Source organism: Rhinichthys klamathensis, unplaced genomic scaffold, assembly GCF_029890125.1.
Source record: "Rhinichthys klamathensis goyatoka isolate OS25496 unplaced genomic scaffold, OSU_Roscu_1.1 h1tg000738l_1, whole genome shotgun sequence".
Taxonomy (NCBI): Eukaryota; Metazoa; Chordata; class Actinopteri; order Cypriniformes; family Leuciscidae; genus Rhinichthys; species Rhinichthys klamathensis.
The window spans coordinates 29,339-47,701 of record NW_026607150.1 but is presented as its reverse complement, the minus strand read 5'-3'; the positions used below and the strand labels follow the sequence as shown (position 1 = coordinate 47,701).

Below are 18,363 nucleotides of genomic sequence, written 5' to 3'. Positions count from 1 at the left end.
TTTGATATAGGCTATTCATATGCTAATTCAAATAGTTTATTAAAGCTCAGAGCAAAGCAGTTCAGTTCATGTCACAATTAGCAGTTTAGTACATTTTGATCTTAAACACATTGCAGCCACTGCACAATTAAAGCAGTTTAGTAGCAATACACTAAAGAGTCTTTCCTTTAATCCACTCACAGATGACAGAAGTCATGATGAGGAAAATAATCATGCAAACTGTTCCTAGAAGCACAATGATGCCAGTTTGTCTGTTACATGAGCGACCTGCAGAAAACAGACACAATCCTTGATTCATTTATATTGGTAATATCACATATACAATGTCGACATGTAATAATTTAATTTTGCAATGCCATGTTTTAATTATTTTTGCATTTGTCCACACATTTTGAGATATCATTCATGACTGTAGCAAAATGGTGCCGGAACAAGTGACATACCCAAGTTTATACTTAGAAGTTTAAATCATCATACGAGCAGTAAAAAAAAAAAAAAAAAATAATAATAATAAAAATAAAAATAAATAAATATATATATATATATATATATATATATATATATATATCCATAATTAGCATGAACATAATTAATTGTTGAAGCTCACTGGTTATATATCCAGTATGTACCAACTACCCCTGAGGAAGAAACATTCACAGCATTCTCGAGTCCAATTACATTTCAAATATAAAAGTTGCTTTTGAAATAACGGTTAAAAAAGTCTGTCAAGACATTAAAATAAATGTAATTGCGAAACATTTTCCATTTCACTCATGCTGTAAAAGCCAAAATTAATGCTTTGAAATTTCTCCAACTGAATGTGATATTGTAAATCTTCCAAACCTCTCAGAAATGATTTCTTTGGTTCACTTTCCATCTCCATCTGAACGTATTCTTCAGAACAATCCATTTTCTATAAAAAGGGACCAAAAAATGTGAGCAAATTTAACAGTCACTTGCTTCTTATAGTTGAAATTAAAAACACCACCTCCTATATATTAATAATTTATGTAATCATGTTCCTTCAAAAAAATTTCACTTCCACATTCTGAGGAACTGATATTTAGGAAATTCAGTCTGGAAATATTCTCTTTATTCTGTTACCCAGACACACACAGGAAAACATTTAATGCTAAAGATTTTTTTTTTTTTTTTTTATGTACATATTCTTCATGACAGGTTTAATGACACTCATGTCATGTCTACTTTACATCATGCAATTAGTTGATTTGCCAACATGCAATTTGTTGGTAATTTTTAAATACGGTTTTGTATTTAAAATGTAAAAAAAAAAAATGTAAATATGGTTTTACAAGACTTCCTTCTCTCCCCACCCCCCAAAAAAGTGACCCATTCCATGGATCTAGTTTTTCAATTGGTCTCATTTAACTTGCTCTTTGGTCTTTCTACTTGTGTGACTCTGTACACGTCTTCATTCTTTCTGAAAGCTGTGGGGAATTTTCCTTTTTAGCATTTAAAATAGCACTTCTAATAAAATCAATTTGCTGAATGAGCAAAACACTGCATTTGTGCTGAGCTTGGACTTTCAAACGTAAAAATATACTGAATTAGGGAAGAGAGAGCAATTCGTAAAACTTGATCTGTAACTGTTCTAAGGATAATTTAATATCGAGCTGCTGGCAAGACAGAATGTACAAATGAACAGAAACAATATGATGCTATTAGGAGCATAAAGTCTGCCCTGAATAATCCTGTATCATGTTTTTAATACAGATGCATTAAAATACTGATCATCAGAACTATTTTTAAGCGTACTGCGTGGCTATTAACTTAATGCATCTAATATTGTGAGCTGTATGATTTCTTTCAAAGTTTAAGGAATGTTGTAAAGTAAATACAAGTTTAACGCCACATTTGTCGGATGATGGCCAATTACTAAGTATTTGAATCATGAATCTGACCAACTAAAACTGTTAAAATCATTTACGTTAATGAAATAAAATATAAAAAAAGCCTTTGTGAAATAAATATTTCAGTTAGTAGCCAAGACAACATTTCAAGTTTAAGTACTAAAATTTATAATTTATATATAATTTATAAATAAATGTACAAAAATTGAAAGTATCAAAAAAAAAAAAAATCGAATTAAAAATATTTAAAAAATACAACAAAATTAATAACACAAGCTTAAATTAAAACGGATGAAAAAATATAAAACTTAAAGGAGCTGTATGTAAGAAATGTATTTCAATTAATCATAAAATGGCCCTGATATGTCACTAGACATTAAGAAATCATGTTCACTACAAATACTTATATCACTGACAATAGTAGTCCGGCCAGGATATTGTCATTTAAAAAGTGAAGTTGCAGCCCTCAACTGATGTTGATGTTGTCATGTTGTGTTATGGTCTGAAGCCCCACCCTCCACCTATCTACCAATCACGAAGTCAGTAGTGTTGCTGCATCCGGGTTGCCAGCTCTGCTCTAGGTACCACTTCTTGTAGCAGCCTACGTTCCTGCTGGATCCTGCAGTCTATCTGGCAACCTCGAGTCAGGGGGGAGGGGGAGGGGATACACCGCTCTACAGTCATTTGAAAGTGATTGCAGTACCAGTTTTGGCCACAATCTTACATACGGCTCCTTTAATAAAAATATAAATAAAAAATATACACTCACCTAAAGGATTATTAGGAACACCATACTAATACTGTGTTTGACCCCCTTTCGCCTTCAGAACTGCCTTAATTCTACGTGGCATTGATTCAACAAGGTGCTGAAAGCATTCTTTAGAAATGTTGGCCCATATTGATAGGATAGCATCTTGCAGTTGATGGAGATTTGTGGGATGCACATCCAGGGCACGAAGCTCCCGTTCCACCACATCCCAAAGATGCTCTATTGGGTTGAGATCTGGTGACTGTGGGGGCCATTTTAGTACAGTGAACTCATTGTCATGTTCAAGAAACCAATTTGAAATGATTCGAGCTTTGTGACATGGTGCATTATCCTGCTGGAAGTAGCCATCAGAGGATGGGTACATGGTGGCCATAAAGGGATGGACATGGTCAGAAACAATGCTCAGGTAGGCCGTGGCATTTAAACGATGCCCAATTGGCACTAAGGGGCCTAAAGAGTGCCAAGAAAACATCCCCCACACCATTACACCACCACCACCAGCCTGCACAGTGGTAACAAGGCATGATGGATCCATGTTCTCATTCTGTTTACGCCAAATTCTGACTCTACCATCTGAATGTCTCAACAGAAATCGAGACTCATCAGACCAGGCAACATTTTTCCAGTCTTCAACTGTCCAATTTTGGTGAGCTCTTGCAAATTGTAGCCTCTTTTTCCTATTTGTAGTGGAGATGAGTGGTACCCGGTGGGGTCTTCTGCTGTTGTAGCCCATCCACCTCAAGGTTGTGGGTGTTGTGGCTTCACAAATGCTTTGCTGCATACCTCGGTTGTAACGAGAGGTTATTTCAGTCAAAGTTGCTCTTCTATCAGCTTGAATCAGTCGGCCCATTCTCCTCTGACCTCTAGCATCAACAAGGCATTTTCGCCCACAGGACTGCCGCATACTGGATGTTTTTCCCTTTTCACACCATTCTTTGTAAACCCTAGAAATGGTTGTGCGTGAAAATCCCAGTAACTGAGCAGATTGTGAAATACTCAGACCGGCCCGTCTGACACCAACAACCAGGTGCAGGTGCCCCCCCCACTCTAGAGCCTTGCCCCCCCAGCTGCCCCCCTAACTTTGATGATCCAAAAAATGTACTTGTAAAAACAACCCGCCACTATGTCCACAAGCCTCTCAAAACAGTGAACTAAACAATACATTTACCAAAAGTGAACTTTTTCATTTTAAAGGTGCTGTAAGTGATGTCACGCGTTTTTTAGGCCAAAACATTTTTTGTCACATACAGCAAACATCTCCTCACTATCCGCTGGCTGCCTGTCCCCTGAACACACTGTAAAGAAACGCGATCTCTGTGGACAGCCCACTGGGCCCAGGCTCCACAAACAGCAACAAAAACAAACTGCCGCAACCTGCTCCCCGAAACATGACAAACAGTTCCAGCCAATCACCGACAAGAAGGACTTGGGGGCGGGGTTTGGGGGGTTAGTGCGCAGCAGAGCCATATAGATCTCTATATGGCTCTGGTGCGCAGATGAGGAGGCACTCCCCCCCGCGAATTTTTTTTTTGCAGGGCGGTAGGGGAAGACTCATTAATATTCATTGGGGAACTCATCCCTGATTGGCTCGCCGTAACACATCGCCGCGAATTCGTGTCTTGATAGTTCCATTCAAGAGTTCATTCTGTTCTGTTTCTAGAAGTGGTGAGCATAATGGCAGGATTTATTAAAGCTTGCAACATTTGCCAGACACTTGGCAACTTTGAGGAGATGGAGCTGCTTGAGGTTAGGTGTAGATGGATAAAAATAAAACAAAACAAAAAAAGTGTTGTTGAAGCGAGGATAATGTCAAACTCCTTATCTTAATGGGGCTCCATGTATTGCTAGGCTGTTAGCAAACAAATAATACTACTTTGACATTAAGTCAACATCTTATTGTGTTCTATTGGCGTTCCAACCCCTTTTTTCCCCTCAAGTAGTACAGAGGGTAGACAAACAACCTCTTCTGTGCGGATTTTAAATGTATAGGTCCCATTGGCAAAGTTTAGTTGGAGGCTATTAGGCAAAAGCATTACCTAAACAATTTAAACAAACAACATTGACATTTAAAAGGAAAGCAACTTCTACCATGCATGGAGCACTAACTTTAAGGCAGAGATAGTTTACAGAATGTAGGATATGTGTTAATGTTAAATGATATTTGGGTGACACCATGCATTTGCCTACTCTTTAAATGTTTTTGGTGCTTCGACAGAAACTCCTCCCTGAGGACTATGAACACTATATCTGTTTATTGGAGCCTCTTGAGGGTAAGAACTGCAACATTTCTCTAAAAGTAAGACTTCAAACTGAGGAGGAGGTTCACAGATGGCTTCAAGCCTTTCAAAAGTCATCACAAACGACATGGCGGGTGAACAAAAGCTACCCTGGGGAACGACAAAGGAAGAACATGTACAGAGTAAGTGATTCCATAGCAGGTGCATTCATTTATTGTTGCAAGGGTTGAGCCAAAACCTTAATTGAATGTGTTTGAAGGTGGACCTAAGATGCTAACACAACACACGGCATTCTTCCTCGAAAAAAAATACATCCTGTCCTGCTGTGATGTATGTTGTTCTCAAGAGGAAAAGCTTTTCGCAGAACAGAAAGTCCAGGTTAGAATTTAGATTAAAATAGATTTGCTACCCTAAAAAACAGGCTTGCTGTTTTGTAAATAAAGTCACTCTCTGTCTCAGTTTTCTAAATAATGTAATAACAGGCTGGAAAACTGGGTGGGGCTTTCTGGGATAGTCCTAAAATGGTTCAGGTCATACTTAGGAGGGAGAGGTTATGTGAGTATAGGAGACCATAAGTCTGAGTGGACATCCATGACATGTGGAGTCCCTCAAGGCTCAATTCTTGCATCACTCCTATTCAACCTGTACATGCTCCCAATTAGCCAAATAATGAGAAAGAACCAAATCTCTTACCACAGCTATGCAGACGACACGATGAGTGAATGCATACCTTCAGATTCTCAAGGTGAATGCATACCTTGACGCTAGGGGTCTAGCAACTAAAAATCAAGTCAGGAATCTTGGTGTGTCTCTAGAGTCAGACCTTAGTTTCAGTAGTCATGTCAAATCAATAACTAAATCAGCATACTATCATCTGAAAAATATTGCAAGAATTAGATGCTTTGTTTCCAATCAAGACTTAGAGAAACTTGTGCATGCTTTTATCACCAGCAGGGTGGATTATTGTAATGGACTCCTCACTGGCCTTCCCAAAAAGACCATAAGACAGTTGCAGCTCATACAGAACGCTGCTGCCAGGATCCTGAGCAGAACCAGAAAATATGAACATATCACACCAGTCCTCAAGTCTTTACACTGGCTCCCTTACATTTAGGATTGATTTTAAAGTGTTATTACTGGTATATAAATCATTCAATGGGCTAGGACCTCAATATATTGCAGATATGCTCACTGAATATAAACCCAACAGATCACTCAGATCATTAGGATCACATCAGCTAGGAATACCAAGGGTTCACTCTAAGCAAGGAGAGTCTGCTTTTAGCTATTATGCCAGCCGCAGCTGGAACCAGCTTCCAGAAGAGATCAGATGTGCTCCTACAGTACTCACATTCAAATCCAGACTCAAAACACTTCTGTTTAGCTGTGCATTCACTGAATGAGCACTGTGCCACTGTTCGTCCAACTGTTTTTACTGTATTTTATTTTTTATTCCAAACTTTTTTAATTATTCTTATTTTTTTTATTATTTTATTTTCTCCTATGTAAAGCACTTTGAATTACCATTGTGTATGAAATGTGCTATATAAATAAACTTGCCTTGCCTTGCCTAATATATGTAATAATCATTTTATTGTCCTCAGATCTGCTGATTTACACATAGAAGAAGGATTATGTCTTTACATCCACCTGAAACATCAACATAATCACCTGCTTATGTGTGCTGAGGCTATGAGGTACCGAGATGTTGCACCAGAGACAATCAACAAACTACAGACTCTTTTTCAAAGTGGCCACTCTCCCTCCTCTGCTTTAAATACACAGAAATACGACCTTCAGGAGGAAATGGGCGACTCATACGTCTTTGCAGCTGCTGATCACTCGATTTGTCCAGATCTAAGTTTCTGTTTTAGGTAAGTAAAAGAAAAACATACAATTAGAACATTTTAAGAATGTGATCACTATTATCAAGTTAAAGATTATGTGATAATGTTGATAATGTACTTGATATAACGTACTAAATCCTGTGTATAACTGTCATTTCAGGCTGTATTACAAAATTTTTAAGAGGTTGTACGGGGAGTTATCCGGGGACGCCATGCTCACCAGCTTACAGGCATCACTTCAATATTCTGCCATGTTTAAGGCACAAACTGATAGGCTATGTGGTTTTTTAATGTACAAATAAATGTGAGCACTGTGCATTTGTACTAGAAGATAGGCGTTAATTTTGCGTTAATTTGTAAAGGACAAAATACAATGCATAATTTTTAAATCCATAAAATAACTCATTTTACATTCTGCCATGTATGTGCATGTTGACTTCCGCCTTGTTCACATTCTTGCACATAGCGATTCAAAAGAGATGTTTCCCCCCTTTATAATAAGGTATGATAGAAGTGGTTTAGATTCTTTATTTTGACTACTAATATAGAAAGTTGAAGAGTTAATTGATTATATAAAATTCAATGAAGGGTATAATCTTTGAACTACAGTAGTTATCTGCATGTCTCATCCATGAAGGTGCAACAATGTTGGGGGTTTTGAGAACCAGAACCATGCTAACTGAGCAAGTTTACTATATGACTAAAGAACTTCAGCTATAGTGTGTGTCCCCTTTATTAGTATGCCTGGAGGTGGTAAGTAGCTAATAATAAAAAAAAAATAAAAAAATCAAATTCACTCAGTATTCCATGATTTCTAATTCACTACTCTCTCAATTACAATTGAATACAACTGAACTGTATTCAGTTGTGTAGGAATACATTATTATAGTCCAATACATTATTTAAACTAATTATTATGTTAAAAAAAAATAAGATTTATGTGCCACCCCAGACTGTTTGCTGGCCCCTGGCTGGCCACCCCTATGAAAAAATCCTGGCTCCGCCACTGTCTGTAGGACCAATATTTTATGAAATTTTTGCTCTGTCTAAAGCAGTCTATAGTCTATAGGAAGCAGTCTATAGTGATTCCAGTGCCATAAAAGCAGAATGTACAGATATTAGATGACTTTAGACCTGTGGTGCTCACATCCTTAGTTATGAAATGTTTTGAAAAATTAGTTAAAGGTGCTCTAAGCGATGTCACGCGTTTTTTAGGCCAAAACATTTTTTGTCACATACAGCAAACATCTCCTCACTATCCGCTGGCTGCCTGTCCCCTGAACACACTGTAAAGAAACGCGATCTCTGTAGACAGCCCAGGCTCCACAAACAGCAACAAAAACAAACTGGGCTAACCCGCTCCACGAAACATGACAAACTGTTCCAGCCAATCACCGCCAAGAAGGACTTGGGGGCGGGGTTTGGGGGGTTAGTGCGCGGATGAGGAGGAGGGAAGGTCGAGCTAGCCTCCGTTTTGTTTGACAATACTTTAACGTCAACAAGAAGTGACGTCACCCGACATTGCTTAGAGAACCTTTAAGAGAGAAATTATGCGAAGGACTCAGAGATCTCGGGATCCTCTTCAATTTGCGAACAGGGCTAAACGAGGTGTAGAGGATAGCAACTCTATTACATTTACTTAGCTATTAGATAAGCCGAAAACATTTGTTAAATTACTTTTTATTGATTTTTCATCTGCTTTCAACACCATTCAGCCATATATTTTAGTTGAGAAACTCATTAAAGAACTTGGGGGTGGATTTTAATCTTGTAGGATGGATTTTAAAAACTTCTTCTGAACTTCATCCCTACTTTGGTCTTCGTCCTGTACTCCGTTTGATCAGCACACATGCAACAAGTGTCATTATCCCGAAGCAAGAGCAATGGAAGATTACTGCTTCACAGCATTGTCCTGTGACACTAAAAATCTCTTAACTTGTGAACACAAATATCTCTTGAAACCACACAATCATAAGATTAAACAACAACAGCAAGCATTCCGAGAGCAAGGAAAATAAGTAATGTGAAGAAAATTAATAAACGATTATAAGATTAAATGGAATGATTAAACGATTATGATTAAAGGATTATAAATGAATAAAGAAAAAATAAAACACAACAAATGTATGGTAGATCTCTTGAAGAACACACACACAGGTTGCTATTAAGAATCCTTAGGTCCTTTACATATAAATTTCATTTTGGTGGAGCAGTGGTTGTCATTAATATTTGCAAATTTTGTTATATGTGCACAGTCCTCTCCTCCCTCGTGCGGATGTCCTTGCCAGTCATCCGGCTGCCCAGGTCCCCAGTGTCTGTAACCAAAGCCAAAAAATGCTTATAGAAAACTTATTTTTGTAATGTATCCCATGTCCATGACCAACAACAACTATTTAAATGGCTGAAAGGTTGTTTAATCAAGTTGCATGTACTTAACAATCATTATCTTGAATTGATTGCTTCCTATCCTACTTTCGTTTACAAAGGAAATAATGGAAAATGAATTTGATATGGAAAACTGTGACTGCATAATTCAACTCACACTTTGTCCATGGTGCAATTAGTGTCATCCGCCCATCTCCACTGGCCTGTGATCTGATCTGTTAGACCGATCCAGTATTCAAATGGTTTGGCCAAATGGGTAACAAATTCCTAGGAGGAGGGATAAAAAAATACTGAAAGGCAGAATAAAAGGTATTAACCCTTTTCATGCACAGATACCCAGTGGTATTTCCTGTATACACACAATGGTTTACGTAACAACCTCGTTTTCCTGTAGGCATAGTGGTTACAGTGAAAACCTCCTAAGTTTTCCTTATAAAATTGTTATATTATAGTTGTAGCTATAGGGATGCTCATAATTAACTGGTTAACCAAGAGCAAGAATTTTGACGGTTAATACATCAGTTAAACGGTTTAAAAAGTAGGTAATGCAAGTAATTTTAAAAGTAATTTTTCAAGACATTTTGAAAACGTTAAACATATAAAATTTTGCTTTTAAGAGAAAAACAGGTTGCGTATAAGTTACATTTTATTGTAACATTAAAGTAAAATACCGGTAAATAAAGCGAAATCTCAAAAAGAAACACTATAAACATGCAGGGTATCCGCGGGGTCTTGAAAAGGATTAAAAGGTGATAAATCAATTTTGGGAAAATTAAGACCCTTAAAAAGTATTAAAAAAAGTCTTATCACGGCTTTATAAAGTCTTAAATTCTGAAAGTATTTTTTCTGAATTAGTTGTCCAACAGTTTGAGTCCCAAAAACATCGTAAAAGTGTGTAAATTTAGTCATTTTTATTAAAAAAACGAACAGGTACATAAAAAACTAGGCTGTTGTGGGGGCGTTCGTAAATTCCCTCTGAGAAAACCAGAGCGGGCGGAAGTTCAAAAGCACAATGTAAGCTCTGCCGTTCCCAGTGCGTATTACAACGCACCGAAATGTTTTAAAGGCACACTATGCAAGAATTGTACCTTAATATAACAGCTTCAAAGTAATTTCGGTGGTAAACAAACTCATAGTAGGGCGAATCATCCTGGTAGTAAAGCTTGGGGGAGACGCCGCTGGAAAAACCAGCAATGCAAGTTTGAGAGGAGCGCCCCCGACAAATCCCGCGAGAATCACGACATGGTTTACGGCTACGACGCCACACACATCAACAACAACATATGAAACATGGAGACACTTGACCGCGTGAGGAACCAGACAAGAGTCCCACTCGGTCAGGCTTTTCCATAGATGGGGCTTTTCACTCGTTGGCGCGAGCTAAAAAGCAGCACTGGATACAACAGTGATGCTGACCTGGCGATCTTGTTGATGGAATAGTAAGTAAATATTTCTAAGTTTGTGTGCATTTTATTTTGTGATTTCACCGGAATGAATAGAGAGAGTCCGCAACGGCGATAGATTGAAGAGCGCGTCCGAGTGAAGACTGCGCGCGCGCCGCCACATAGGGGGACCAGACGTCCCGAAAAATTCGTGACAGTCCCGAAATCTAAGCTGTTGTCCCGAATCCGGCCCTAATTGTCCCGAAAATTATACTAAAGCAAAATCTTGAGTAGTTATTGTCTGATAAAATATTAAAAACTGTCCGTGGAGGTTGAGTCGGCCCCCGCCGGCGGCTCATTGGCTGCAGAATCTTTTCTGTTTCTTTTTTTTTTAAGTTCTACAAAGATGTAGGCGTGAATTTAGATATACATTGATAAGCAAATTTTCATTCATTCGTTTCGTTGACATGGCTGGTGTACCGGAACCACAACACGCCGTTTTTTAGTGGCAGACTAAAGACTAATGACAGACTGTTGATCTTTGAAAAAAAAAATTTGGGTTCAGGTTTGAAATTCATTATCTTTTATTATAGGCTATGTAGTCTAATATCATAGTAGGCCTACCCATAAACAACCCCTAGATCTCATATTTAAAGGCACACTATGCAAGATTTGTACCTTAATATAACAGCTTCAAAGGGGTGTCAGGCCGTGAGTGCAGAGACGCTCTGGTGAGTGGTATTTAGACAGTAACGTTAAATACAAGTACTCCACAGCGACTCTAGGGGTCGCTGCTTGACAAAAAACGGAATTCCTGCATAGTGTGCCGTTAAGAGAAGGTTGATGAACGCAAAAAAAAGAATGGGGAAGTTTTTTAATAAACTTTGCTTTGATTTACTATCCCAGCCTATTTGTTTTTTTTTTGTATTAGAGTGGTCTATAGTCTTTATCACAAACTAAAACTGTTAAGTTAAAAGTATCACTGATGTAAATGGTTACAGCTTGAAGTGGCGGTGAGGTATTAAAAAATATTGAGAAGGTCTTGAAAAGGTATTAAAATTACTTCAAGATTCCTGCATATACCCTGACATAGCTATAGGCTATTTTAGTTCCCCTAACGCCACAACAAATCCTTTAAATGTTACAATATTCAGAACGGAACAAGAATGAAAAATAAAAGTAGCTTTATAAACGTCAAGACAAAACAAAAGCATTTAAAGCGAAAACAGAAACCTGCGTTGGGCCAACGTAGCCTGACTCTCTCATTTGGCACGATGTTTCCATATTTGCGATGTATTTGGATGCTGAACTTATTTTATAAACTAGGCTTTGTACTTCACACGCGTTCAAATATCCACGCAAAACATCATCCTTCACATGCTCAGAAATGTGCGTGGCATAATAACACCACAGTGGGACAGGTTGTAAATTTTAGGACATTGAAGCATAGACAGTGCATTAAATGTGCAGTTTGTAATCTTTAGCGGCTTCAAGTGGTCAGTTTGCGAATTACAACCAACAGAAGTTAAGGTGGCCGACAGGAAATTATGTCGTCGCAATGAATGGTTGGTCTTTAAGGTCTTTACACCACTGAAAACATAGTTAAGCACACTACCGTTCAAAAGTTTGTGGTCAGTGAGAATTTTATTTTTATTTTTTGGAGGAAAGAAATCAATACTTTTATTTATCAAGGACAGTAAAGACATTTATAATGTTACAAAAGATTCTATTTCAAACAAATGCTGTTCTTTTGAACTTCCTATTCATCAAAGAATCCAAAAAAAAAAAAAAAAACTGTACAACTGACAGACCAACAACTGTTTCAACATTGATAATAATAATAAATGTTTCTTGAGCATCAAATCCTCTTATTATACTGATTTGTGAAGGATCATTTGACACTGAAGACACTGACACTGGTGATGCTGAAAATTCAGCTTTGATCACAGGAATAAATTACACTTTACTATATATTCACACAGAAAACAGCTGATTTACACTGGAATAATATTTAATACTATAACTGATTTTTGTTGTATTTTTAATCAAATAAGCGCAGCCATGGTTAGCAGAAGAGAATTCTTTTAAAAGTATTTAAAATCGTACCGACCCCAAACTTTTGAACGGTAGTGTATATGATATTGCATTTCTGTCAACAGATCCTATTTTACACAATGCACCTACAGTGAAATATATTTCACGTATTTATATATAATTTTATTCAGTTTTTTGTTGATTGAAGCGCTACTGCATGATGTGACGTGCTGTTATTTGCACATGCAAAACTAAAGCCCTAAAAAACAAATGTTAGTAATTTTAATGGGTCACAGACACTAATCCATTTTATTTAAAATGTAATTCAGATTTAAAAATCTTGTCGGTTAATGATCAGTTAATGAGCTTCGATTGTCGGTTAGGGAAAACCCCCAATAAACATCCCTAGTTGTAGTAGCTAATCTTTAAAAAATATATATATATAAATCAGCATTTTGCAACATACCAGTTTCCTTCCATAACACTCACAGCGAAAACATTACCTCCTATCCGCTACTTAAAACACCCTAAAAATGGAAACATTCCTACTTTAAATTATAAAGCAATATGAGAGGTAATAAAAAAATAGGTGGTTTCTCACAGTGACTACGCCTGAAAGGGTTAAGGAAAAGTGTGTGTGTGTGTGTGTGTGTGTTTCTGTTACTCACCCACTCCTTCTTAGAGCCTTCTTCTATTTTTAAGAGTAACGCGCCCTGCTCTTCGCAGTAATCTTTTGCTTGGGTCCAGTTCATGGAGTGACTAGAGAACAGGTAACAGCTGTTGCTGAACTGGATCCACTCAGTTCCAGTACAGCCGGATGTAAGTGCGTCTATAAGAGGACAAGACTAAATTAACACTTTATTTCCCAGACAAAACATTCTGTCATCATTTACTCCACCTCTCTCTGAGACACTAGTTAGTCAACTCCTCTTGTGACTCAATCAAGGGTTTTACGACACAACACCATTTGCATTGCAAATTTTCATTTTAAATCTCCATATAAACCCTGGGCATGACAAGTGATCTCTGTAGGGAAGTTTAATTAATATTTCGCTGTATTAATGTTCTATGATTTTAATACCGTCTGAATCAAACACATCCGAGTTTTTCCTCACCCAACCTCACAGCAAATCACTTACTGTTTTTCATTTTATGCAAATTAACGTAATTTAATCCTGCTCAGAATGTCTGTGATTATTGTATATTATTTCTTTGGACCATTACAGATTTAGAGTTTGTTGCCAACAAAATAAAAGCATTAAAACAGAAACTGCACAATATTGCACCTTTAATTTAGAGTTTACTCACTGGTTAATGATAGTTTATAAGACAAAGATTGAACTAATGATCTCAGTTCCTCCACTGTATTCTTCACGTCCTTCAGTGAGCTTGACATGTCCACTTCAGCCGGAGACAAAAGCCAAACAGAACAATATATCAGCCTGATTACCTCCAATATAAGAAAAGCACAATTCTGAAGAACATGATATTGCATGAATACAGTTAGAATTTTTTTAATTACTTTGTGTATGTTGAAAAATCAGAGGAGACCTAACCCTGTCCCGGTTGAGTAGTTGAAACCTAAGAGATATTACCGCAGTGTCCAACTTGTCCATCAGATCCTTTTGGTGCTCTGTAGGAGAAAGAAATAGAAATATACAGCTTCTTAAATATGAGGATTATTCAAAGCTGAATGTACGTCCAGCACTCACCCAGCATCTGTTGGTTGTCCTCTTGTTTTGATGCGAGTGAACTCAGTGAAGAGCCGAGATCAGTCATCAAGGTCTCAATATTAGACAACTTCTTTTTATGCATTTCTTATGGAGAGTAAGAGGGACAAATGATAAGTAAATAATCAATATTCTTATGCACTTATCAAATCTTAGAGTATTTGCAGTTTCAAAGAGAAGAGATTTTTAACAATCATGCCCTGCTGAGAAACTTAAAGGGTTAGTTCACCCAAAAATGAAAATGATGTCATTAATGACACGTCAGCAGCGTCTTACGTCAGCAGCGGCACTGAACGCATGTTCCACAACAGAACCAGAATACACACACACACACACACCAGACACACGTCAGCAGCGTCTTACGTCAGCAGCGGCACTGAACGCGGATCCACAACAGAACCAGAATACACACACACACACACACACACACACCAGACACACGTCAGCAGCGGCACTGAACGCATGTTCCACAACAGAACCAGAATACACACACACACACACACCAGACACACGTCAGCAGCGTCTTACGTCAGCAGCGGCACTGAACGCGGATCCACAACAGAACCAGAATACACACACACACACACACACACACCAGACACACGTCAGCAGCGTCTTACGTCAGCGGCGTCACTGAACGCGGATCCACAACAGAACCAGAATACACACACACACACACACACACACACCAGACACACGTCAGCAGCGTCTTACGTCAGCAGCGTCACTGAACGCGGATCCACAACAGAACCAGAATACACACACACACACACACACACACCAGACACACGTCAGCAGCGTCTTACGTCAGCGGCGGCACTGAACGCGGATCCACAACAGAACCAGAATACACACACACACACACACACACACACCAGACACACGTCAGCAGCGTCTTACGTCAGCAGCGTCACTGAACGCGGATCCACAACAGAACCAGAATACACACACACACACACACACACACCAGACACACGTCAGCAGCGTCTTACGTCAGCGGCGGCACTGAACGCGGATCCACAACAGAACCGGAAGACAATACAATGCTGAATAAAGGCCTAATTTTTGTTATTTTTGGACCAAACTGTATTTTCGATGCTTCAACACACTCTAACTAACCCACTGATGTCACATGGACTACTTTGATGATGTCTTTATCTCCTTTCTGGACAAGGACAGTATACCGTACATACATTTACAATGGAGGGACAGAAAGCTCTCGGACTAAATCTAAAATATCTTAAACTGTGTTCTGAAGATGAACGGAGGTCTTACGGGCTTGGAGCGACATGAGGGAGAGTTATTAATGACATCATTTTCATTTTTGGGTGAACTAACCCTTTAAATCATGCAAACATTCATTGCATTAATGATTTGACCCCAAACAGACATTAGTTGTCACATTTTTCATGGAGGACATTTATGTTTAAACTTTGTCCTAAAAAGATTACAAAAGATCATGAATTATCATCCTCCTGATACTTCAGTTTTTTAAAAAAATGTATCCATAAATGGCCTAATAAAACAAAATAAAACATCAGTGTTAAAGTAGTCAAGACACTAACCGTTGGCCATTGTGTTACTTGATCCAGACGTGTTCACAGATGAACTCAGACTGGACACTAAGTTCTGCAGCTCAGAAACCTTCTTTTCTAAGTCACCTGCCAAAAACAAACAAACAAAAAAAACAGTTGTTATTAAAAGTCCATTACCGAAACTGATCTGTGATGATGATGATGATGATGATGATGATGAAGTTCTCACCTGTGATCTGGAAATCAGATTTGACTGAGGTGAGATCAGAAGTGTGGCTGCTCATCCAACTCTCCAGCATTGAGAACTTTCTTTCTTGATGTGAAACTTCAAACCAAAATAAACAAACAAACAAACAAACTATTTTTAATATTCATATGCTAATTCAAATAGTGTATTAAAGCTCAGAGCAAAGCAGTTCAGTTCATATCACAATTAAAGCAGTTTAGTAGCAATACACTAAAGAGTCTTTCCTTTAATCCACTCACAGATGACAGAAGTCATGATGAGGAAAATAATCATGCAAACTGTTCCTAGAAGCACAATGATGCCAGTTTGTCTGTTACATGAGCGACCTGCAGAAAACAGACACAATCCTTGATTCATTTATATTGGTAATATCACATATACAATGTCGACATGTAATAATTTAATTTTGCAATGCCATGTTTTAATTCATTTGTCCTCACATTTTAAGACATCATTCATGACTGTAGCAAAATGGTGCCGGAACAAGTGACATACCCAAGTTTATACTTAGAAGTTTGTTTCAATCATCATATAACCAGCAATAAAAAAAAAAGAAAAAAGTTTTTCAATTTGTCTTATTTAACTTGCTATTTGGTCTTTCTACTTGTGCAACTCTGTAAAAAAAATAAATAAATAAAAAAATATATATATATATATCCATAATTAGCATGAACATGATTAATTGTTGAAGCTCACTGGTTAAAAGAGATGAAATCCAGTATGTACCAACTTCCCCTGAGGAAGAAACATTCACAATTCCAATTACATTTTAAATATAAAAGTTGCTTTTGAAATAATGATTAAAAAAGTCTGTCATTAAAATAAATGTAATTGCGAAACATTTTCCATTTCACTAATGCTGTAAAAGCCTAAATTAATGCTTTAAGATTTCTCCAACTGATTGTGATATTGTAAATCTTCCAAACCTCTCCAAAATGATTTCTTTGGTTCACAGTCCATGTCCATTCTAACGTATTGTTCAGAACAATCCATTTTCTATAAAAAGGGACCAAAAAATGTGAGCAAATTTAACAGTCACTTGCTTCTTATAGTTGAAATTAAAAACACCACCTCCTATATATGAATAATTTATCATGTCCCTTAAAAAAAAAGAGTCACTTCCACATTCTGAGGAACTGATATTTAGGGTATTCAGGCTAGGAAGATTCTCTTTATTCTGTTACCCAGACACACACAGGAAAACATTTAATGCTTAAGATTTTTTTTTTTAAAATTGCATGTACATTTTCTTCTTGTCATGTCTACTTTAAATCATGCAATTAGTTGATTTGCCAACATGCAATTTATTGGTATTTTTTTAATAAGACTGTAGTTTTACAAGACTTCCCCTTTCTCCCCACCCAAAAGAAAGTGTCCCATTCCATGGATCTAGTTTTTCATTTCTGCTGCGTTCCAATTCGCCTACTTATACTACGCCCTAAAAGTATGTACTCTTTTTGTGAAGAAAAGTACATACTTTTGAGTGTGTAGTAAAGGAGTAGGCAAGCTTTGGGACATCCTACTTCGTCATCTTAAACGGACAGATCTGTCACCGTAAACTGCCCTGTCAATCATCACCACAATGAAAATCCTCCATTCAATCTAATATAATTTCTTACCATTTCGGAAAGAAATGTTGTAGCACGTTCATCTGCCAGTCGTGGGTCTTTCATGCCGAGACTCTCCTCATGTGTTTGGAATTTGACAATGCATTTAAAAGTTAATGGCTAAACGTATCTTTGCAAAAGTTCACAATGCTGCTACAGATGCAATATAATGTGGACAACATTGAATAAATACTTTTTCGTCAGGTTAGATACTGATAATTAAATTAATCACTCAAACCCCTTTATCTACACCTCTCTACATAACAGTCGGACTCGCGCGTCCTCCATGTCTGTAGTTTTTGAACACTTTTCATTCGTGTTTGTAGTTCTAACCGAATCCTCGTCCAACGCGCGATGGGTTGTGGGCAATGGGCTATATGCACGCATAACTTCCGCGTTTGATGCAAGGATGCTCTTGCGTTTCCGGTTGGGGAGATTTAAAGCGGAGGAAAACCGAGGAAAACGGGATTATGGCAGAGTCTTCAAAATTTACAGTCCTCTCGTCTTTGAAACGAAACTTTAATACCTTTAGATGTAATTTTATATATAGTTATGCTTATTTAATATAATAAACAAAGAAGCATAAACAAAATGAGGGGTGTCTGTTTTTGTGACTAACGTTTCTTTAGTATAGCAAGAGTATAAAAACCAATATAAATTCTCGGTATAGCATTGGACTCTACGATCGGCGGAAGTAATCCAGCATCCTTAGACCTTTA

General features: G+C 37.6%; 1 protein-coding gene and 1 long non-coding RNA gene across 2 annotated transcripts; both read right to left on the bottom strand.

Moving 5' to 3' along the window:
- Positions 1–8,874: 8,874 nt before the first annotated feature.
- On the bottom strand, positions 8,875–13,960 carry LOC130077422 (asialoglycoprotein receptor 1-like). The gene is made up of 4 exons (XM_056242660.1): positions 13,834–13,960; positions 13,194–13,354; positions 9,267–9,376; positions 8,875–9,039 (listed from the first exon to the last, which is right to left on the bottom strand). The coding sequence occupies exons 1-4, from the start codon at positions 13,919–13,921 to the stop codon at positions 8,889–8,891; spliced, it is 510 nt and encodes a 169-aa protein (XP_056098635.1). The 5' UTR covers positions 13,922–13,960; the 3' UTR covers positions 8,875–8,888.
- A 175-nt stretch (positions 13,961–14,135) lies between these two features.
- Positions 14,136–15,910, bottom strand: LOC130077423 (uncharacterized). Its single transcript, XR_008805743.1, has 3 exons — positions 15,821–15,910; positions 14,238–14,342; positions 14,136–14,158 (listed from the first exon to the last, which is right to left on the bottom strand). It is a non-coding gene; the product is annotated as an uncharacterized LOC130077423 (long non-coding RNA).
- Positions 15,911–18,363: the final 2,453 nt, after the last annotated feature.